The 16,790-nt window shown below is 35.4% G+C and overlaps 1 protein-coding gene across 1 annotated transcript in view; it reads right to left on the reverse strand.

The window, feature by feature from the left end:
• Kif5b (kinesin family member 5B) overlaps positions 1 to 15,979 on the reverse strand; it is a 41,143-nt gene extending 25,164 nt beyond the window's left edge. Inside the window, exons 1-4 of the mRNA XM_046448342.2 lie at positions 15,405 to 15,979; positions 8,310 to 8,397; positions 1,082 to 1,155; positions 60 to 164 (exon numbers count right to left, since the gene is read on the reverse strand). Coding sequence (XP_046304298.1) covers positions 60 to 164; positions 1,082 to 1,155; positions 8,310 to 8,397; positions 15,405 to 15,530 — 393 coding nt within the window. The 5' untranslated portion in view covers positions 15,531 to 15,979. The remainder of the gene's footprint in view (positions 1 to 59; positions 165 to 1,081; positions 1,156 to 8,309; positions 8,398 to 15,404) is intronic.
• Between the last annotated feature and the right edge of the window lie 811 nt (positions 15,980 to 16,790).

The raw sequence follows: 16,790 nt of genomic DNA on the forward strand, positions 1-16,790 counted from the left end.
TTTTTGAAAAAAAATGACTCTGGTATAGACCCAAACATAATTTTCCCACAAGGATTTACCTTAATATGAAATTCCAAATTCTCATCCATGGAGTAAATATAATTAAAAATATCTTGTACTATTCTTGGAATAATACCCATACCTTCTGGATCATGAAGTTTACCCTATATGGAAAACAAAATTAGACTTCTTAAATTAGTATAAATTAAAAATGAAAACTTTCAATCTATAATTTACTTTTAATAGGATAAAAATTTGTAATAGTTATTTTTTATGTATAGCTCTACAAATACCCCTAACCCTATTCAACAATTATACATAATATCATACATCAACCTCAGAGTTTATCAACTGATTCTAGCTCTTTATCACTACATCTAGATGACCAATGCTTGTAAAATGCACACACAGAAAAGGTTTTAGATTCTTTCCATGTAAGACTGCATTGTTCCTTTTACTTCAAATCAAATTCATGCAAATGTTAGGGATGTCTTTATTCTCTATTACTTTATGAGAATGAGTATTAGAAATTACACCAAAATAAGCAGTCAACTACTTTGCTTACTACCCTCAGATAAATGATAAAAGCAGATGACCTGAACCAGTGGTAGACAATCACAGGCTGTTTTATAGAAGCAAAGCTAGAACGCACCACATCTATTATTAACAGCAGCACTGATAATTGTGACAACTTTCTTATCTGAGAAATGTTGCAGGTATTTTGGAGGGAGGGGTCAAGGAATGGAGGAAAAATTAAGTCTCTAAATAGAATAAACAACACCTAGGAATCCAAATTTTCCCATGTAATAGGGGGGTGACAGAAAATCCCTATTATACTCTAAAATGTTATCATGTACGCTAATTGATAAGATAAAGGTACATAATACTTCAAGCATAGGTTATCCCTTATTATTCAAATTCAGGAACTAATTTGATTCCAACAATGATGTTCCCTGTATATTATTTATATGAGAAAAAGCAACAAAGAATAAAAATTTAAGCATAGTAAAATAATCTCACAAATAATGAATGACTTGTTTGAACTGCAAACCATATTCAAATACAGATTATAAAGTATTACCTCCATTGTGTGTGTCTTCCCAGAGGATGTTTGTCCATATGCAAATATTGTTCCATTATATCCTTCAAGGACATCTATGAGAAAATGAGAGATTTTATGTCAGGGAATGTGTTCCTTCAGTAAGATTCATAATAAATTACTTAAGAAGGTTATAAGTCACACCTAACCTTAGTGACATATAAATCATTCTAAACAAAATCACCAACACAACTGTGTTCTTAACCCATGTATATTCAACTCTGCAATAATAAAATATTTGTAGGAAGAATGATAAGATTCAGATTTTCTTTACATTAATGTCAAAGAGTCCATCAAAGTTTAGTACAGAAAGGATTCATAAAGACATTAAAAGAAAATAAATATTTCATAATAATTTTTCTTAGTGATGATCCATCTAAGCAATTTCCTACCCTCAGACCTAAATTACTTTCTGTGATCAATTAAGAAACAAAATTTAAATTAGATTACTTGTAACCAATCATCTCAAATCAATGTATCTCAAATGTCATTACATTTGTATTCCAAAGTAATGTGACCTAAAAGAAAAAAATCCTCTACCAATTTATATACAGACATGAATTAGTTTTTAGAAACAGAATTAATTGTAATTAACTGGTGGTTAAACTTCACAAACCCAAACTTTTCTCCTTACTCCGCCCATAAAACATAACACACTCAGCCCTATCTCAAAAACAATTATCAGAATTCTTATGAAATTACAAAAAAAATCTTTTTTAATCCCAAGATCTACCATTAACATATTAAATATCTTCCACTATGAGGCTGAAGGAGATTAAGAAAAAAAAGGTTACAAACAAGGCAACCTTTAGATTTTCAGTTTCAGTGATTTTTTTTTTTTGGTTTTGATGACAAGAAAGGTACTTTATAATTGTCATATTCTCAAGGAAGGCAAAATAAAAAGCCTCTGTTGCAAATAGCAGATGGTGACAGGAGAAACTAAAAGCAGTAAGCAAGTGGATCCTTGTTTTTATTATTTCTAAAAGGAAAAGGAAACAAACTCCCAGCATCAGGCACATATAACTAGACAATAGATTTACTACAGAAGCTAATGAGAAAAAGAAGGCATCAGTACTCAGTTCCCCAGAAGATTTAAAAATTTTAAGAGATTTCAAACATTTGAAACTTTCCTTCAAAATTGGTTTTATTTTTAAGACGGGGCACAAAATCATCCCACAAAGCACATTTATGACAGATGGGATTGCAACACCTTTGCCAGTAATTTTCTACAGAAAAAATTATTTAGGAAATAAACCTTTTAGACCCATTTCAATTCACCTCCTTTATATAAAACTATTCTCAATAAGTCTATGCCACACTCCCTGCTTGAGATGTTTTAATCAATTACATAAAACCTAAGCATAAAATTTTGTTAGAACTTTAAAAGGTACTTTCATGAGATGATCTTGCTATTACCATGATAGGAATTAAGTAAATATTTGTAGGTGAATATCCATTATGATAGTATATTTATGCTATATGAAACTATGTACCATATGAGAAGTCCAGGGATAACAAATGAGATTTTAAGCATATCTTTAAAAGTTTTATATGATTATAGAGATTGACACTGAAATATTTGTTTAGTGTCCACTATGATCTAGACTTTGCTCAGGGAATAGGAGATATAATGATTGATTAGGTGATTTTTAGACATGTCATGTATTACTAAATGAGTATTTTAATCAATTAGAAGAATATAGTAGTCTTTTGTTATCCAAGAAGGGTGATTACAGGGCCTTCTACAGGTAACCAAAATGCTCACTCTTTTGTCTTCCAGAAAATGGGATAGCATTTGCATTTGACCTATGTACATCCTCTTATATACTTTAAATCATCTCTAGATTACTCATAATACCTAATCCAATGGAAATGCTATATAAATAGATATTTTATTGTTCACGAAATATATAAATCTGCTATCAACATTTTATATTTTTACTGCTTCCATTAATCATATATTTATCCACTCCTCTAATAATTTAAAAGTAAACTGCAGACATCAGTATACTTCAGTATATTTTCACTTAGATACTTCACCATGCATATGTACCTCTAACTAGAATTCAGTATTTTACGTTTTTCCTTAGGTGTGTGTATTTTAAAATATACAAATAATACTCAACTATTTGAAATTCTAGGGAACACAAAACTATAATCAGATAAAATTAGGTACTTTTAAATTTCATATGGTTCAACTTCAAAGTTATAGTATAAACGTTTGCTATTTCTGCACATGTAATGGTTTGGTCCAGGGGTCATGACTCTGGCTGGAAGGCACCATTCTCTTCTCCTTAGTCTTTGTGTATCCTTTAAGACACATTTTTGTCTGCAGAGACATATTCTTAATCCCTATACTATATTCTCAAGAAGCACAAGAGGTAAAATACATATATAGCAGACTATATGTGGAAAAATCATAAGTGGCAGGTAGTCCAGGTAGCTATGGCAGGAAACAGAAATCTCTGAAGGTTTGGTGTTACACATAGCATTCTATAAACAACTACTTAATATAGGGGCAACAAATTCATTGGACTTGCTCAGATTCAGAATTCAAAAGAGAATACAAGTGGATAAGTCTTGTTCAAAAGAAGCAATTCTACTAATGAATCTATAGAAAGATAACAGCCCCATGCATAATAATGTTATATAGTTGTACAGATATTTATGAACTGATGCAAACACGATGAAATGTCACTGACAGGGACCCAGAAAGTACTATCTGTTTTCAGCTCATTTCTGGCAACTTACCAGTCAAATCCACATCTCAGGAGAAATCGAAACTGGCCCATGATAATGCTGATCTTGCCCACCAACAGCTTCTGTGTCCTTCATCTAACTGATTTATCAATGATTGTACCAAGTCCAATTGGCCTTGTATTTAATTGATTTCCTACCTTCCCACTTCTCAAGGCACCATCTTTTTCCTTAAATCTTTCTGCATATGTATGTATGTATGTTTTTGTGATAGTAGGGATTAAATCCAGGGGCACTTTACCACTGACCTTTATCCCTAGCCCTTTTTATTTATTTGTACTTTTTAAATGTTTTTTATTAGTACAGTATAGTTATACATACAAAATAGGTGGGTTCATGTAGACATAATCTTACATTCACAGAATATAATTCACTTCATTTTAGGACCCAGTATTTCCCCTTTCAGAGTCTCACTAAGTAGCCAGGGCTGGCCTGGAATTTGTGATCCTCCTGCCTCACCCTCTCAAGTTGCTAGTATTACAGGCATGTGCCACTGTGCCCAGCTAAACCTCTGTTTAGTAGTAAATGTCACATTCACATCCTTGGCCAGGACAAGTCCTACTAGCTACCACATTCAGGCTCCCCTAAAATGGTAGAGACAACTGGGTGAAGACAAAAGGAAGTCATAGCCAGGTGACACTGTACTAATATAAATTACAAAGTTGGCATATAAAAGGAAGAAAGATAATGACAGAAACTTTCTATCCCAACACTTGTAGGGCATCTAATTTTGCAGAGTGCAAATACACTATGAGTTTCTCCCAGGTACAGTCTCAGTAAATTGAATTAACAATTTCGTCTCAGAAGACAGAGGAAACAGTAGCTGGTATCTGTTGTGTAAGAACTTATAGTTATCTCCTATTTTGCAGAAGAGAAAATGAAAGATTAGGTAACTCATCAAAAGACACAGCTAAAAAGCAACAAGAGCTTAGACTTCAATGTAGGTCTGTCTGATAATAAATTCTATGTTCTTAACTGTACTGCAAAAGAGAACTATTATCCTGAACTCAGTTCCAAACAGTAAAATAGAAAAATGCTGGTGAAGTCAAAGGAACTGAAAATTTGATATGAGGAAAATTTCAGGAAATATATTATCTTTGTGTTAGAATTGCAAACAGTAATAAAATAGAACAAAAGTAGTACATATACCCTAGATATCAGGACAACATATTTCAAAGCATTCTGAGAATGGTAGGTATGAGTCTATTATTTAAAAAAGACAATCAAGAATTTACAAAAGACAAAAAAAAAAAAAAAAAAAAAAAAAAAAATCACCAGAACAGTATGTGAAAAGTAAACACCCAGGGTAAATCTTATAAAAGCAAAACAACAACAACAACAAAAAAAAAACCTTAAGCCCAAAAAGGAGCTTTTAAAGCAATACCCAGAAAAAATATTAATGAACAAATAAACTTTCACTGCTAAAGAAAGAGGATGTTAACTGATACCAAAACAGAGATGTTCCTATTTTATCACTATCTTCCAGAAAGATGATCCTCAAAACAAAACCAAAATAAACTGGAAAGAATTGATGTGGGTAGGATGACAGGAAAAAAGGTTTTAAATGAGCCCAAGTTTCTAGTTACAAAGAGAATTAATTCCAGGGATAAAAATCTCTCAGTCACTACAGGTAAGTTTTAAAAGTCAAGAGAGAACAAAGGTTACAGGATATGAATAACTTGTGAATGTTATACTCATTTCCAAAAAGGAAAAAAATAATAGATTATGGGAACTATAGACAAGTATACCAAAATTTCATAAGGAAAAAATATGGTCAAACTAACTTCATTTCCTATTTGATTACATTCAGTTGGTACTTTGGGGGAAATACCAGAGTCATGCAACACAATTTCACAGAAAAGAACTAAATTTTTCATTATCTTTTTGTAGGTATCTTGACAATGAAGCAGATTACACAGGTGACAGGCTCTGAAGTTGGCTGAATACCACCAAGCAGTGTGATTTAATTAAAAGCCAGCATTATTTAGTTTTTAGAAAATTGGTCTAAGGACCACAATCCATTAAGCATTTTACAGATGATTTAAAATAATATTTTTTAAACTTTGATGTCCTAGACACCATAAAAGACTTAAAAAATATGCTAACAGTCAAGTTGGTAGAGTTACTAGAGTAAGACAAATGTCAAAACAACACTAAAATATGATCAGGAGCTAAAATGAATAAAATGGAACCTATTCTTTACATTAGGCTTACACTCTAATGTACAACTATAGAATGGGGTTTAAACTGGCTGCAGCGCATGTGAAAAAGATCTGTACATTTAAATTGCCCACAGCTCAAGGAACAATCATGTCCTTTTATTTAAAAAGCTAATAAAAGCTGGACACAGTGGCAAATGCCTGTGATCCCAGTGGCTCGGAAGGCCAAAGGGAAATGGATTATGAGTTCAAAACCAGCCTCAGCAACTTAGTGAGACCTTGTCTCAAAAAAATGAAAAGGGTTGGGGATGTGACTCAGTGGTTAAGTGCCCCTGGGTTCAATCCTTTGTACAAAAACAAAAACAAAAACTAATCTTTTAGAAAAGTGGAAAATTTCAAGAAACAGATGATGCACCTTAGAATTCTAAACAGTTATAAAACAGAACAAAAGTAGTAGATATGTTACTTTAGATATCAGGACATAAGACATCACAAAGAAGGTAGTAATTATGTTTAATAATAGATCCATTTGGAAAATTATCTGATACTCACATCATAAGATGACACTACCTATACCTCTTTTTTCTAGTCACAAGTTAATTCCCTCTCCTCTTACAAAGATTTCAACACCCAGTTTACTATCTTTCACCAATACCACTCCCGTTGCAATTCTTGGTGATCTCAGTGTCCATACAGAAGATGACTCACTAAAACACCCTGGCCTCTAAGATATTAATTTTTCTATGATCTAGTCCTTAATTTAATCAGATGCTAATTCCATGGTAAGATCCCAACCTTTTCACTACTATCTATATTGCCTCTAAAATCTCAATTTTAAGATACATCTTCAATTCTTCTTAGTACCCAGATTCCAGTAAACCTTTGTATTCATTTTGATCTATATAACCCACCAATCTTGCCACCACTGTCATTGTCCTTCAGCCTCCCTCATGCCCTTCTTCCTGCAACTTACCCACCTTAAGTTCCATGTTGCACCATATAATCTCTCCCTTGATGATTATCTCATTTTTCTTGCCCTTTGCTTCCTCTTTTGTACTTGCCAGAAAAAACTCCAAATGGGTATATTCAACTCTTCTGGCAGCTAACCTCAAACTGGTCCAGATCGTTGCCTGGTAATACCGCTACCCTCTCCTAATCCATCCATTTCATGTCTTTCCCCCACCTTCCCCATTGTTTGTGATGACTTTGCTTTTTATATCACAGACAATATGGTACTAATATGAAAAGAATGTCTACGTTTTTCATCACACCTATAAACTCACTTCTATCCACAAACTCTACTTCTTCTCATGTTACTACCATACTGTCTGTGCTCCTACTTAATCTAACCTGTTTACTTTTATACCAAATCCCAACCTCTACTTTGAGTAAATGCCACAAGAAAAAAAAGAAGTTTTTGCTTCAATCTAAGAGCCCCTTTTAACACTACAGGTGTCAAAAAAATTAAATGAATTGTATCATAAATAGCTATTTGGGCTGGGGATGTGGCTCAAGCGGTAGCGCGCTCGCCTGGCATGCGTGTGGCCCGGGTTCGATCCTCAGCACCACATACAAACAAAGATGTTGTGTCCGCCGAAAACTAAAAAATAAATATTAAAAAATTCTCTCTCTCTTTAAAAAAAAAAATAGCTATTTAACTGTAGGGTTCCTTTGAAAAAAGTACTTTTATAGTAACTGGAAAATACGCAATCAACTCAGCACCCTTTCAAATCTAGAATTCTATGATTTTAGAAAATATAAAATTGGGACATATTCTAGTATAAGGTAACAGTATTAACTGGACTGTGCATGTTTTTCTCACCCTTGGCAAATGCTATTAAGTTTGTCAAAGGTTTCTCTGCTGATTACAAAAGTTTAAGAGAAGGAATAACAATGGAACTGAAAAAAGATAAATGCCATTTTCTACTGATTTTTTTAGAAACTTGTCTAGCCATTTTGTTTTCATTTTCAGGCTGTTCTATTTCTAGAACTGCTACCTTGGGAACTTCTAGTTTCTAACAGAAATGCATCTATCAAGAACAAGTATGTAAGATAATTCTTAGAACACCCTTGACTAGGAGAATAAGATCATGGTATTTGAGCATTATAGAGTATTTACTAATTATATTTAGTCATTTTATTATTTAAAATCTTTATTCTGCAACTAATTTAGAAGAAAGGGGCATTATAATGAAAAAGCAAATGTTGGGTAAATGTGAAAAAAATCAAACAAATTTTATTTACTGCTTGGACTATAATAAGTAAACTGCATACATCAAGTTAAATATATTTACCTTTAACAATCTTCTTTGCACAATCATTGTACACTTGCTCTTGAGATGTACTTGACTGGAACACCCGATCAAATGCATAAGGTTTGGACTGAAAAACAGAAACGCATTTCAATTACACAAATAAAACAGTGAGTGCATATTTCTAAGCTCCCTTAAAGATGCCATCATATATTTAACCTTCAAAATAGCATACACAGTATGTGTCATTTCATGTTATTTATCTTAAGTAGAAGGGATCTTAATGGTTCCCCATGTACAAATCCATTAGAATAATCTCTATGAAAACAAGAATTTCTGTTTTAGTCTTTGTTATGTTCCTAGGGCCCAGCCCAGTAATTACAATTAGCACTCCTATGGTAGCCAGTCAGATACTGCTGTTTTTTTTTTTTTTTTTTAAATATCTACTCTGGCAGGCATTGTGTCTCTATTTTCAATGCTTAATATCGTTTTGTAGATAAGGAAACTAGGACTTTGAAAGTCCTAGTTACTTACAAAAATTGTTAATGAGAAAACTAAATATGAATTCAAATACTTCCATTAATTTTGTTAGTAAAACAATTATATTAAAATTCAGGCATCTTTCTACTACTCCACTCAGCTTCAGTTTACTGAAGCAGCTTTTGAAGCACTGTTTTATTTAACATATATTTACGGAATGTGAGATGCCACCCTAGAATGATGACCAAGATGATACTCTCTTTACTTTAGTGGAGATTAAGTAATAGTGGGGCAGACTAGTTATACTATTAACTGACTAGAATTCTGACTCATGCAGCTGGGTACTTTGACAGTTCTAATACAGGAGAACTTGAATTTAGGGGAGAGTAGGAAAATGTCAGGAAAACACTCTCAGAAAAGAGATATTTAAGAATCTAAGAATAAGTAGCACCTAGCTCACTGTCACCCTCTTCAACAACAGTGAGGGATAGTGAAGATAGAGGTTAGTGAAGGATAGTAGTGTAGGAATTAAGAATAGATGCTTAAAAATCCTAAAGCAGAAAGGAGCTTATAGCATTCAAGAAACCAAAGGAAGTAGAAAAGAATCACAATATAGTATCCAGGTAAATCAACGAAAAAAATGTAGCCCTGAGGCCAAGACAAAACTGAAAAGTATCAGGTTGCAATAGGTTAAAAAAAAAAAAGAACAAGAAGAAGGGAAGAAATCAAATAGAACAGAAAATTTGGCCATAGTCTACTTTATTCACTTATATTTTTAAAAGATGGGCAGACCTGAATAAGTATAAACACTAGCAGGAACAATCAAATAATCTAGGAGGGAGAGTGAGTATCTAAAGATGAGAGAAAGAGGACAGGAGGTTCTGGGTATTTGCAACCATTTGCCTGCCCTCAGTTTCTTCTAAAGGAAAAGAAGCTGGGCCCTAACAGACAAAACAATTATGACCCCAGAAAAAACATAACATTATAGAATACTTTCTAGGTCTTAGTTGGAAAAGATCTACTTTTTCAGAAATTATAGTCCTCTCCCCAAAGCTTGGAATAACAGTTAAAATGAAGCAGACACTCCCTAAAGAGCTATCCAAAGTCATTCCTAATTCCCTTTTGCCTTGCTACCTCCCATTGGAAACCTGAAGGCCAGCTAGCCTAGTCTCCTTGCAATTAGTGGTCACATGACCTAATTCTGGATAATCTGAAATGGTCATTTGCTGAGAAGTCTCTGAGAAGTGTGTTGTTTTCCTGATAAAAGGGACCATTTCAGCTGAAACTGCTCTTTTTCCTTCCTATAATGAATCGCTGGAACTGTAGCATCCATCTTGGAAACATGACAAATATTATGATGAAAATTCAACAGTTATGAATGACAAGAGTTTAACAGAACCAGGGTTCTAGAAACAGAAGGAGTTAAGGGCCCATTTTTAGGCTTTTGTTATGTGAGAGAAATAACCTCTTATTTATTGAAGCCACTACTGTTTGTTTTCCCTGTACTTCTAAAAGCATTCCTCATAAATACACTAAGATGACCTCACTTTGGCATCAATTTTAAAATGGCATCAATGTCTGATTATTCTTTAGCTATGAGGTAGATGAAAGTATCTTTTGCTAAGGTGCTACTGAAACATTAATATTCAATTCCACAGTTATAGTTAAAAAAAGACAATCAAATACAAAAGACATATTCATGGTAAATAACACTGAAAATATATAATTATAACATACAATTAAAAGTATATTCACTCCCAGCAGCTCAGGAGGCTTAGATAGGAGGATCACGAGTTCAAAGCTAGTCTCAGCAACAGCGAGGCACTAAGCAACTCAATGAGACCCTGTCTCTAAATAAAATACAAAACAGAGCTGGAGATGTGGCTCAGAGATTGAGTGCCTGAGTTCAATCGCCAGTACCAAAAAAAGCATATTCACCATCCAGAGATAAACCATGCAAATAGTTTTTCCATATTAAAAGAAAGTAATCTTTCCTCTTTAGTTATACAGAAAACACTTAATAATTATAAAATATCAGATATTATGGATAAATAACACAATTTTATAAATGATATTTAATTACACAATAGACTGTCGAGTTCAAAAAGAAATAAAGGACAAGGCTGGGTAGAGCTTGATTACCAACAAAAGTTATATATTAGGATCTATAATATAGGTTGAGTTGAAATGGAGATAGCCTAATATCTGGTAAAGAAGCCAAGAGACTGTAACTAGTCAAAATATACATTTAATAACAGTTATGTAAAGAATGATATGAAAGCAAAAATTAATAGTTAATGCTAATTTTGCTTACAAGAAACAGGTTAATGAATAGAAAATGGGGAAAACTATGAAGTATTCCTTCAAAAATAAAGTTAAACTATAAAACCTTATTAAAATAAACATTTAAAACATAAAGAATAATATTACTCGGCTTAATACAATATCTCAATTTTTACATCAATTAAAAATAGTGGTCCTAAACCATTTACAAAGAGATATGCCAGAAATGACGGGTAACAGTAAAGCCTGCCTTAAAAGAACTTCATGCAATTATTTACTTTATTAGCATCTCGAAGCAAATATGCAAAACTACCACTACAACCTTAATAAAATAATATAAATGGCAATGACTAAGTTGCTGAGGCTGGCCTCAAACCTGTGATGCTCCTGTCTCAGCCTCCCTAGTTGGTGGGATTACCGCCACAGGCCACAGCACCAGAATAAATGGCAATGATTAAAAGATAAAACACAAATATAAAAATAAATAAGTTCAAAGCGAGTGATTTATATAATTGTTAAACAAAAAAATCAACTTAAATGCTTAGCATTAAGTTGATGAGTAGTCTTCTTGACTGCAAAACTTAATTATAGTTTTAGTAAGTAAGGTGAATGTTTTGATTAAAGATCTAGTTGAAAAGTTATTAACTGACCCTGGCTTCCTGGGTTGAAATCAAGACTGTGAAACAAAAATTATTTGTAATGGTGTAAAATTAAGGCATATCTCAATTTTTCAAATAGATTAAACAAAGAAAAATAATTATCCAAACAGCTATATTTTTAAAACCTGGTTTTTAGACTTGAAATATACATGATGCAGCCTATAATTCTATGTATCTTCAAAATTACTCAGTTTTACAAACCTCAAGTCATAAGATGCATTCATATCTGACTTAGGCATCAGGAGGAAAAATGAAAAAGAACAAGTTTATCTGAACTGGAACCCATACCTCGGATTTCTTAAATGAAGTGAGCCTGTTTTGAGTCTAAAACAGACCAGACTGAATACCAAATTTGGTTTTGAAGCACATCCCCTGAGATTTTCCTTTATCAGACAATGACTTTGCGTTAACATTCCACAATTATAAAGGTACGTGATGGCTCCCTCTTGCAATTCTCATACAAAGTCAAACCATCAAATCATGCTCAAACACCAAATTATCGATGACTTAAAAAGGGAAATCATGTTTTGCTTTAGGCAAGGAAACGGGCAAGATGATCTAATTAGTTTTATTCTTTTTCTCATCTCAATGAACTACAACAGGCAGTTTTGGGTTCTAGCCAACTTCTATAGTATACCACATAAGAAACTATGATTAGCAATGATTTAATCATGCAAATTAGCATAAGCAGGCACAGAAGTTTTTCTATTGATTTTGTTTTTAGTGTTTTCGGCAAGCTCATTTGAACTTCCTGGTTTGTGGGTAAGTTCTCTAATTTAAAACAAACTGGTTATATTTGTATCATTTTAAAATTTCCATAAAAATCATTCATTTCATTCAATGTAATATTTATAGCACTTCACTAAGCATTTAAATTGCTAATAAATTAAAAGCTGTACAACACAGAGAAAAACCCCATAAAATTAAAAGGCTTGCCTGCCATGGGGTAATATTATGTTAAAGTCACCGCTTCCTTGAGTAACAGAATGATATTTGCACAAAGTATTAAAAATTGAACTTAGAAAAAAAAACCAAATTATTTTCTGCATGAACACTGTTTATGCTTACAATTCAGTAACATCATAAGCTAAAATTCATGTTTTAAATTTTTAAAAATATTTTTTAGTTGCAGACAGATACAATACCTTTATTTTATTTATTTGTGGGTTTTTTTTTTTAAACGTGGTGCTTAGGATAGAACCCAGTGCCTCACACATGCATGGCAAACACTCTACCAACTGAGCTACAACCCTAGCCCACATGTTTTAAATTTTGATGTAATGTTTACACACATGTCAAAACTGATCAAATTGCATAATTCAAATATGTGCATTTTATCGTACTTCAATTTTATCAATAAGGCGATAAAAAAATTTTAACTTGAAAACTATATAGATGTTCATAAATCACATTTAAGATAAATAAAACAAACCAGGAGATGAATTTCTGGAGATTTTCTAATTTTGTTCCTTCCAGCTGCCCTATGACTGATTCAAAAAACTGAACAAAATACAGGATTTCCACATAATAAATGTACCTATTGTATGCAAGAAAGCAGTTCCTAAAAATAATGAACTACCCATTCCCTTACACTTTTTAAGGCTATGTAAGTGAGTCGTAATGTATGTTCCCTTATATTTTCTTAAAAGACCAACAAAAGGCTCACAAGTTTATCTAAAGGTCAACAAAGTGTTTATTACTGATTCACAAACAAAACACCTATCCTTTATTTCTAATATTTTCATTTATTCATACTTTGAAAGAAACTTATAAATTTTCCAAAGGAAATGGCCTAGAGTAAATGTATGAACGGTTCCTGTGGTAATTATTTGGTTTATTTTAACTCTTCCTTCATATTTTAAGTCATATTTGAGCCAAAAAGTTTACTTTCTAACCTAATCATAATAATTTTGTGATTCCTAGATTTTAGCATTCCAGCACACATAATTCTTACAGGTTTGTTTAAAAACAAAAGTCTGAAGAGACAACACAAGTGGGAAAGAAAAAAATAGCTTTGTTAAGTAAAGCACTGCTGAGTAATCACAAAAACTTAAGAAACTGGTAGCCTCAAGTTTGACAACTAATCCAGAAGTCAATGCATCCACTCATTCCATGTCAATGCTATCCTCCTAAAGGAAAAGGATCACTGTGCTTAACTTCTCCGCCTTGCTATGATGTCATTTATAGCTAGAGTTTTTCTTGCAGACTTGTTAACAAAGAACTGGCTTGACAGTTTTCACACAGCAGCAGTTTGCAGTTATTAGTGACCTAATGATTTTTCTTTTTTTTTCCCAAAAGCCTATTAAGGGGATGTGGAGTTAACACATTCTTTTCTAAAGTTTAACTTTGGAAACCTTCACATTAAAATTCCAAACAACTTCAGTCCTGTTTTCTACATTAATACTTTCTAGTCATCAATGTCCCATCTCCTGTGACCTCTCTGTTCTATTTCCAAGTTAAACAGCACAAACAATACACTAAATAAAACAATGCATTAGAGGAAAACAATGTATTAACATATTACAATTGTACACCCTGATAACAATGTAGGAAAAAAAAGTTCTACCACATGGCATTACCAAAATAGATTTAATTTTTAGTCATAGTTCACTCTACTGTATGCAATATCTTATTCATATTTAATCTACTAGAACTAAGAATGCTATTTTCTCAGATCTCAAAAAATCTTCACTTTTGGTCTTCCTAAATGATAGTCAAAACTAATTGTCTACCCTAGGAAAGAACAATGGTTTATTATTTCTGGGATTACCAAAATCAATTTTCTTCAACATGGACCTTAACTGTATAAATATGAATCCAACAATGGTCAATTGTTACTTTTTAAAAATCTTTATTTTGTTTATTTTTATGTGATGCTGAGGATCAAACCCAGTGCCTCATATGTGCAAGGCAAGCGCTCTACCACTGAGCAACAACCCCACCCCTCAACTGTTATTTTTTATAAATTTGTTTTTATTAGTACTTTCCTAAACTGATACCCCATAAAACCGAGTAAATTTGAGAGTCTGAATTTTTCTGATGGTTATTTGACCAAATCTTAATCTGCTTAAATCTACCATAAAATTAAATTGATAATTCCGATTTTAAAGAAAACGATTTCTTTTTACCGTCCTCGATTTTTCACAGTAACTGTTTAAATGAAAAGTCATTCATTTCTCAAAAGATGGGTAGGTGAACATCTGAGACAGGTATGTTTGTAGTTGTACGTTAGCTTTCCAAAGCTAGTTTTATACTAAGCATCTTTAGAGTTAAGATACATTAGGGCTGGTTTCATGGCTCAATGCTTTAGTTAAACTAGGAATTAATATCACACATTTAATGAATGGTAAATGAGGCGGGGGGGGGGCGTAATCCAAGATACCAACAGCATCAGCAACAGTAAGAGCACAAACACTGGCAAAAGTGCCCTAAGCTCCCTGAGGGCTCCTCCAGCGCCCCAGGTGGGGGAGTGTCCCACGCTGCGCCCAGGCGCCTCCCATCTCCCGGCGCGGAAGACCCGGGTGGGGACGAGCCAGGAATGCCACTGGGCTCACTGAACAGTTCCCCCGACTGAGTTATTTGAACCTGCGAAAACCCGCAGGAAAGTATTCAGGACACCAGTGTTCCCTCTCGGTTCTGCACCCCGCCACGTCCCTGAACTCCCAGCCCAGCCAGGCTCGAAGCGGCCCGAGAGGTGGGGGCGGGGGTCACTCACCGCGATCATGACCGTGTCATCTCCCTGAAACTTGGCGACATACTTGTCGCCGCGGTTCACCTCAGACTCGTTGAGAGGTCTGAAGCGACACATTACTTTGATGTTGCACTCGGCTGGGTCCGCCATCTTTCTCGCAGCCGGGGCCAGAGGCCGGGAGCCACTCCCCGCCTCTCAGTCTTGGAGGGAGCAGCCCGAGCTGAGGGTCCGGGGTCGCAAGGGACGTGAGAGTCAGCCGTCCGCCGCGCCGCGCTTCCCCAGGCGGGGGCGGCCGGGGAGCCGGGACTCTGGACGCCGGCGCCCGCAGCCCTGGCCCCGAGGCTCACTTCCGATCCATCATGGCAGCCATGGCGGCGGCTGTACCCGGTAGACCGGCGGCTGCTCCTTCAGCTTCTCCCTCGCGGGGCTGGGCAGACTCCTGGAACTGGAGAGATGCTGGGGCCCTAGAAAGTGGCCCTCTCCTTTCTCCTGATAACGAGCAAGTCGGGCCCACCTGTCCGCCCGCGCGGCTGTCCACTTGCCGGCTGACGCCCGATCCCTAGAGGCCATAGACCGGCGACTGGGCGCCGGGCAGGGTGGCGCTGAGGGGAGGACTGCGCAGGCGCGGTGGCCCGGCCGTCCAGACAACCAATCCCCGCTCGCTTCGCCCCGGCGGCTCCGCTGCCACTCAGGGCGGGGGTCGCAGATTCAAGTTCTCTGGAAGTTCAGCTCAGAAATTCCTTTAGAATCTGCGACGGCTGTGTGCGACCAATCCGACCCGCGCCGAATTCTATAGACTCTCTCAGCCAACTTTTCTTGGGGAGAGAAGGAGTTGAACTATTAATGTTTTAGTTTAAATTCATTTCCAGATCCCTATAAGGGAGTGTTTGCTTTCGTTTTTGCCCTGGGGAAAACATCACCTTTTTAAAGCGCGCTTCCAAAAAAGGGAGATTTGAATGAAGGGTGGGGCATGGCTCTCCTTGACGCAGTAGCTCCTTCTTCAGCTAATAGGTGGGAACCCAGGGGTAAGGGGGTATGTGGGGGGATTTCTCCTAAGGAATTAAAAAGGTTGCTGAAGAAATGTGGAACAGTAGGGTGAGGTGGAGAACCCCTCCATTCCCCTCACCCCTCCACTCCCCTCACCCCACAGTTTGTGTTATCCTCAGTTGCCCAGGGCCTAGCATCACACAGGTGGGTGGCAGCTTCCCAAACCTTCACAGGAGCAGCCTCATACATATTCAATCAATCAAAGGTCCTACTTTCCCCCAACAATAGATTTACAGAATTCGTCTATCTCAATGAGGGAGAGGTTTGGGATGGAAATGACTGACCTGTAGCATAAAGATGCTCTTAAAAAGGCCTAGATAAATTTGTGGATTACATGTCTAAGTAATCCACTCCAGAGGCTGG

This window comes from Marmota monax, unplaced genomic scaffold (genome assembly GCF_021218885.2).
Source record: "Marmota monax isolate L192 unplaced genomic scaffold, Marmota_monax_Labrador192_F-V1.1 WCK01_AAM20220418_F8-fsc00066, whole genome shotgun sequence".
In the NCBI taxonomy this organism is placed as follows: Eukaryota; Metazoa; Chordata; class Mammalia; order Rodentia; family Sciuridae; genus Marmota; species Marmota monax.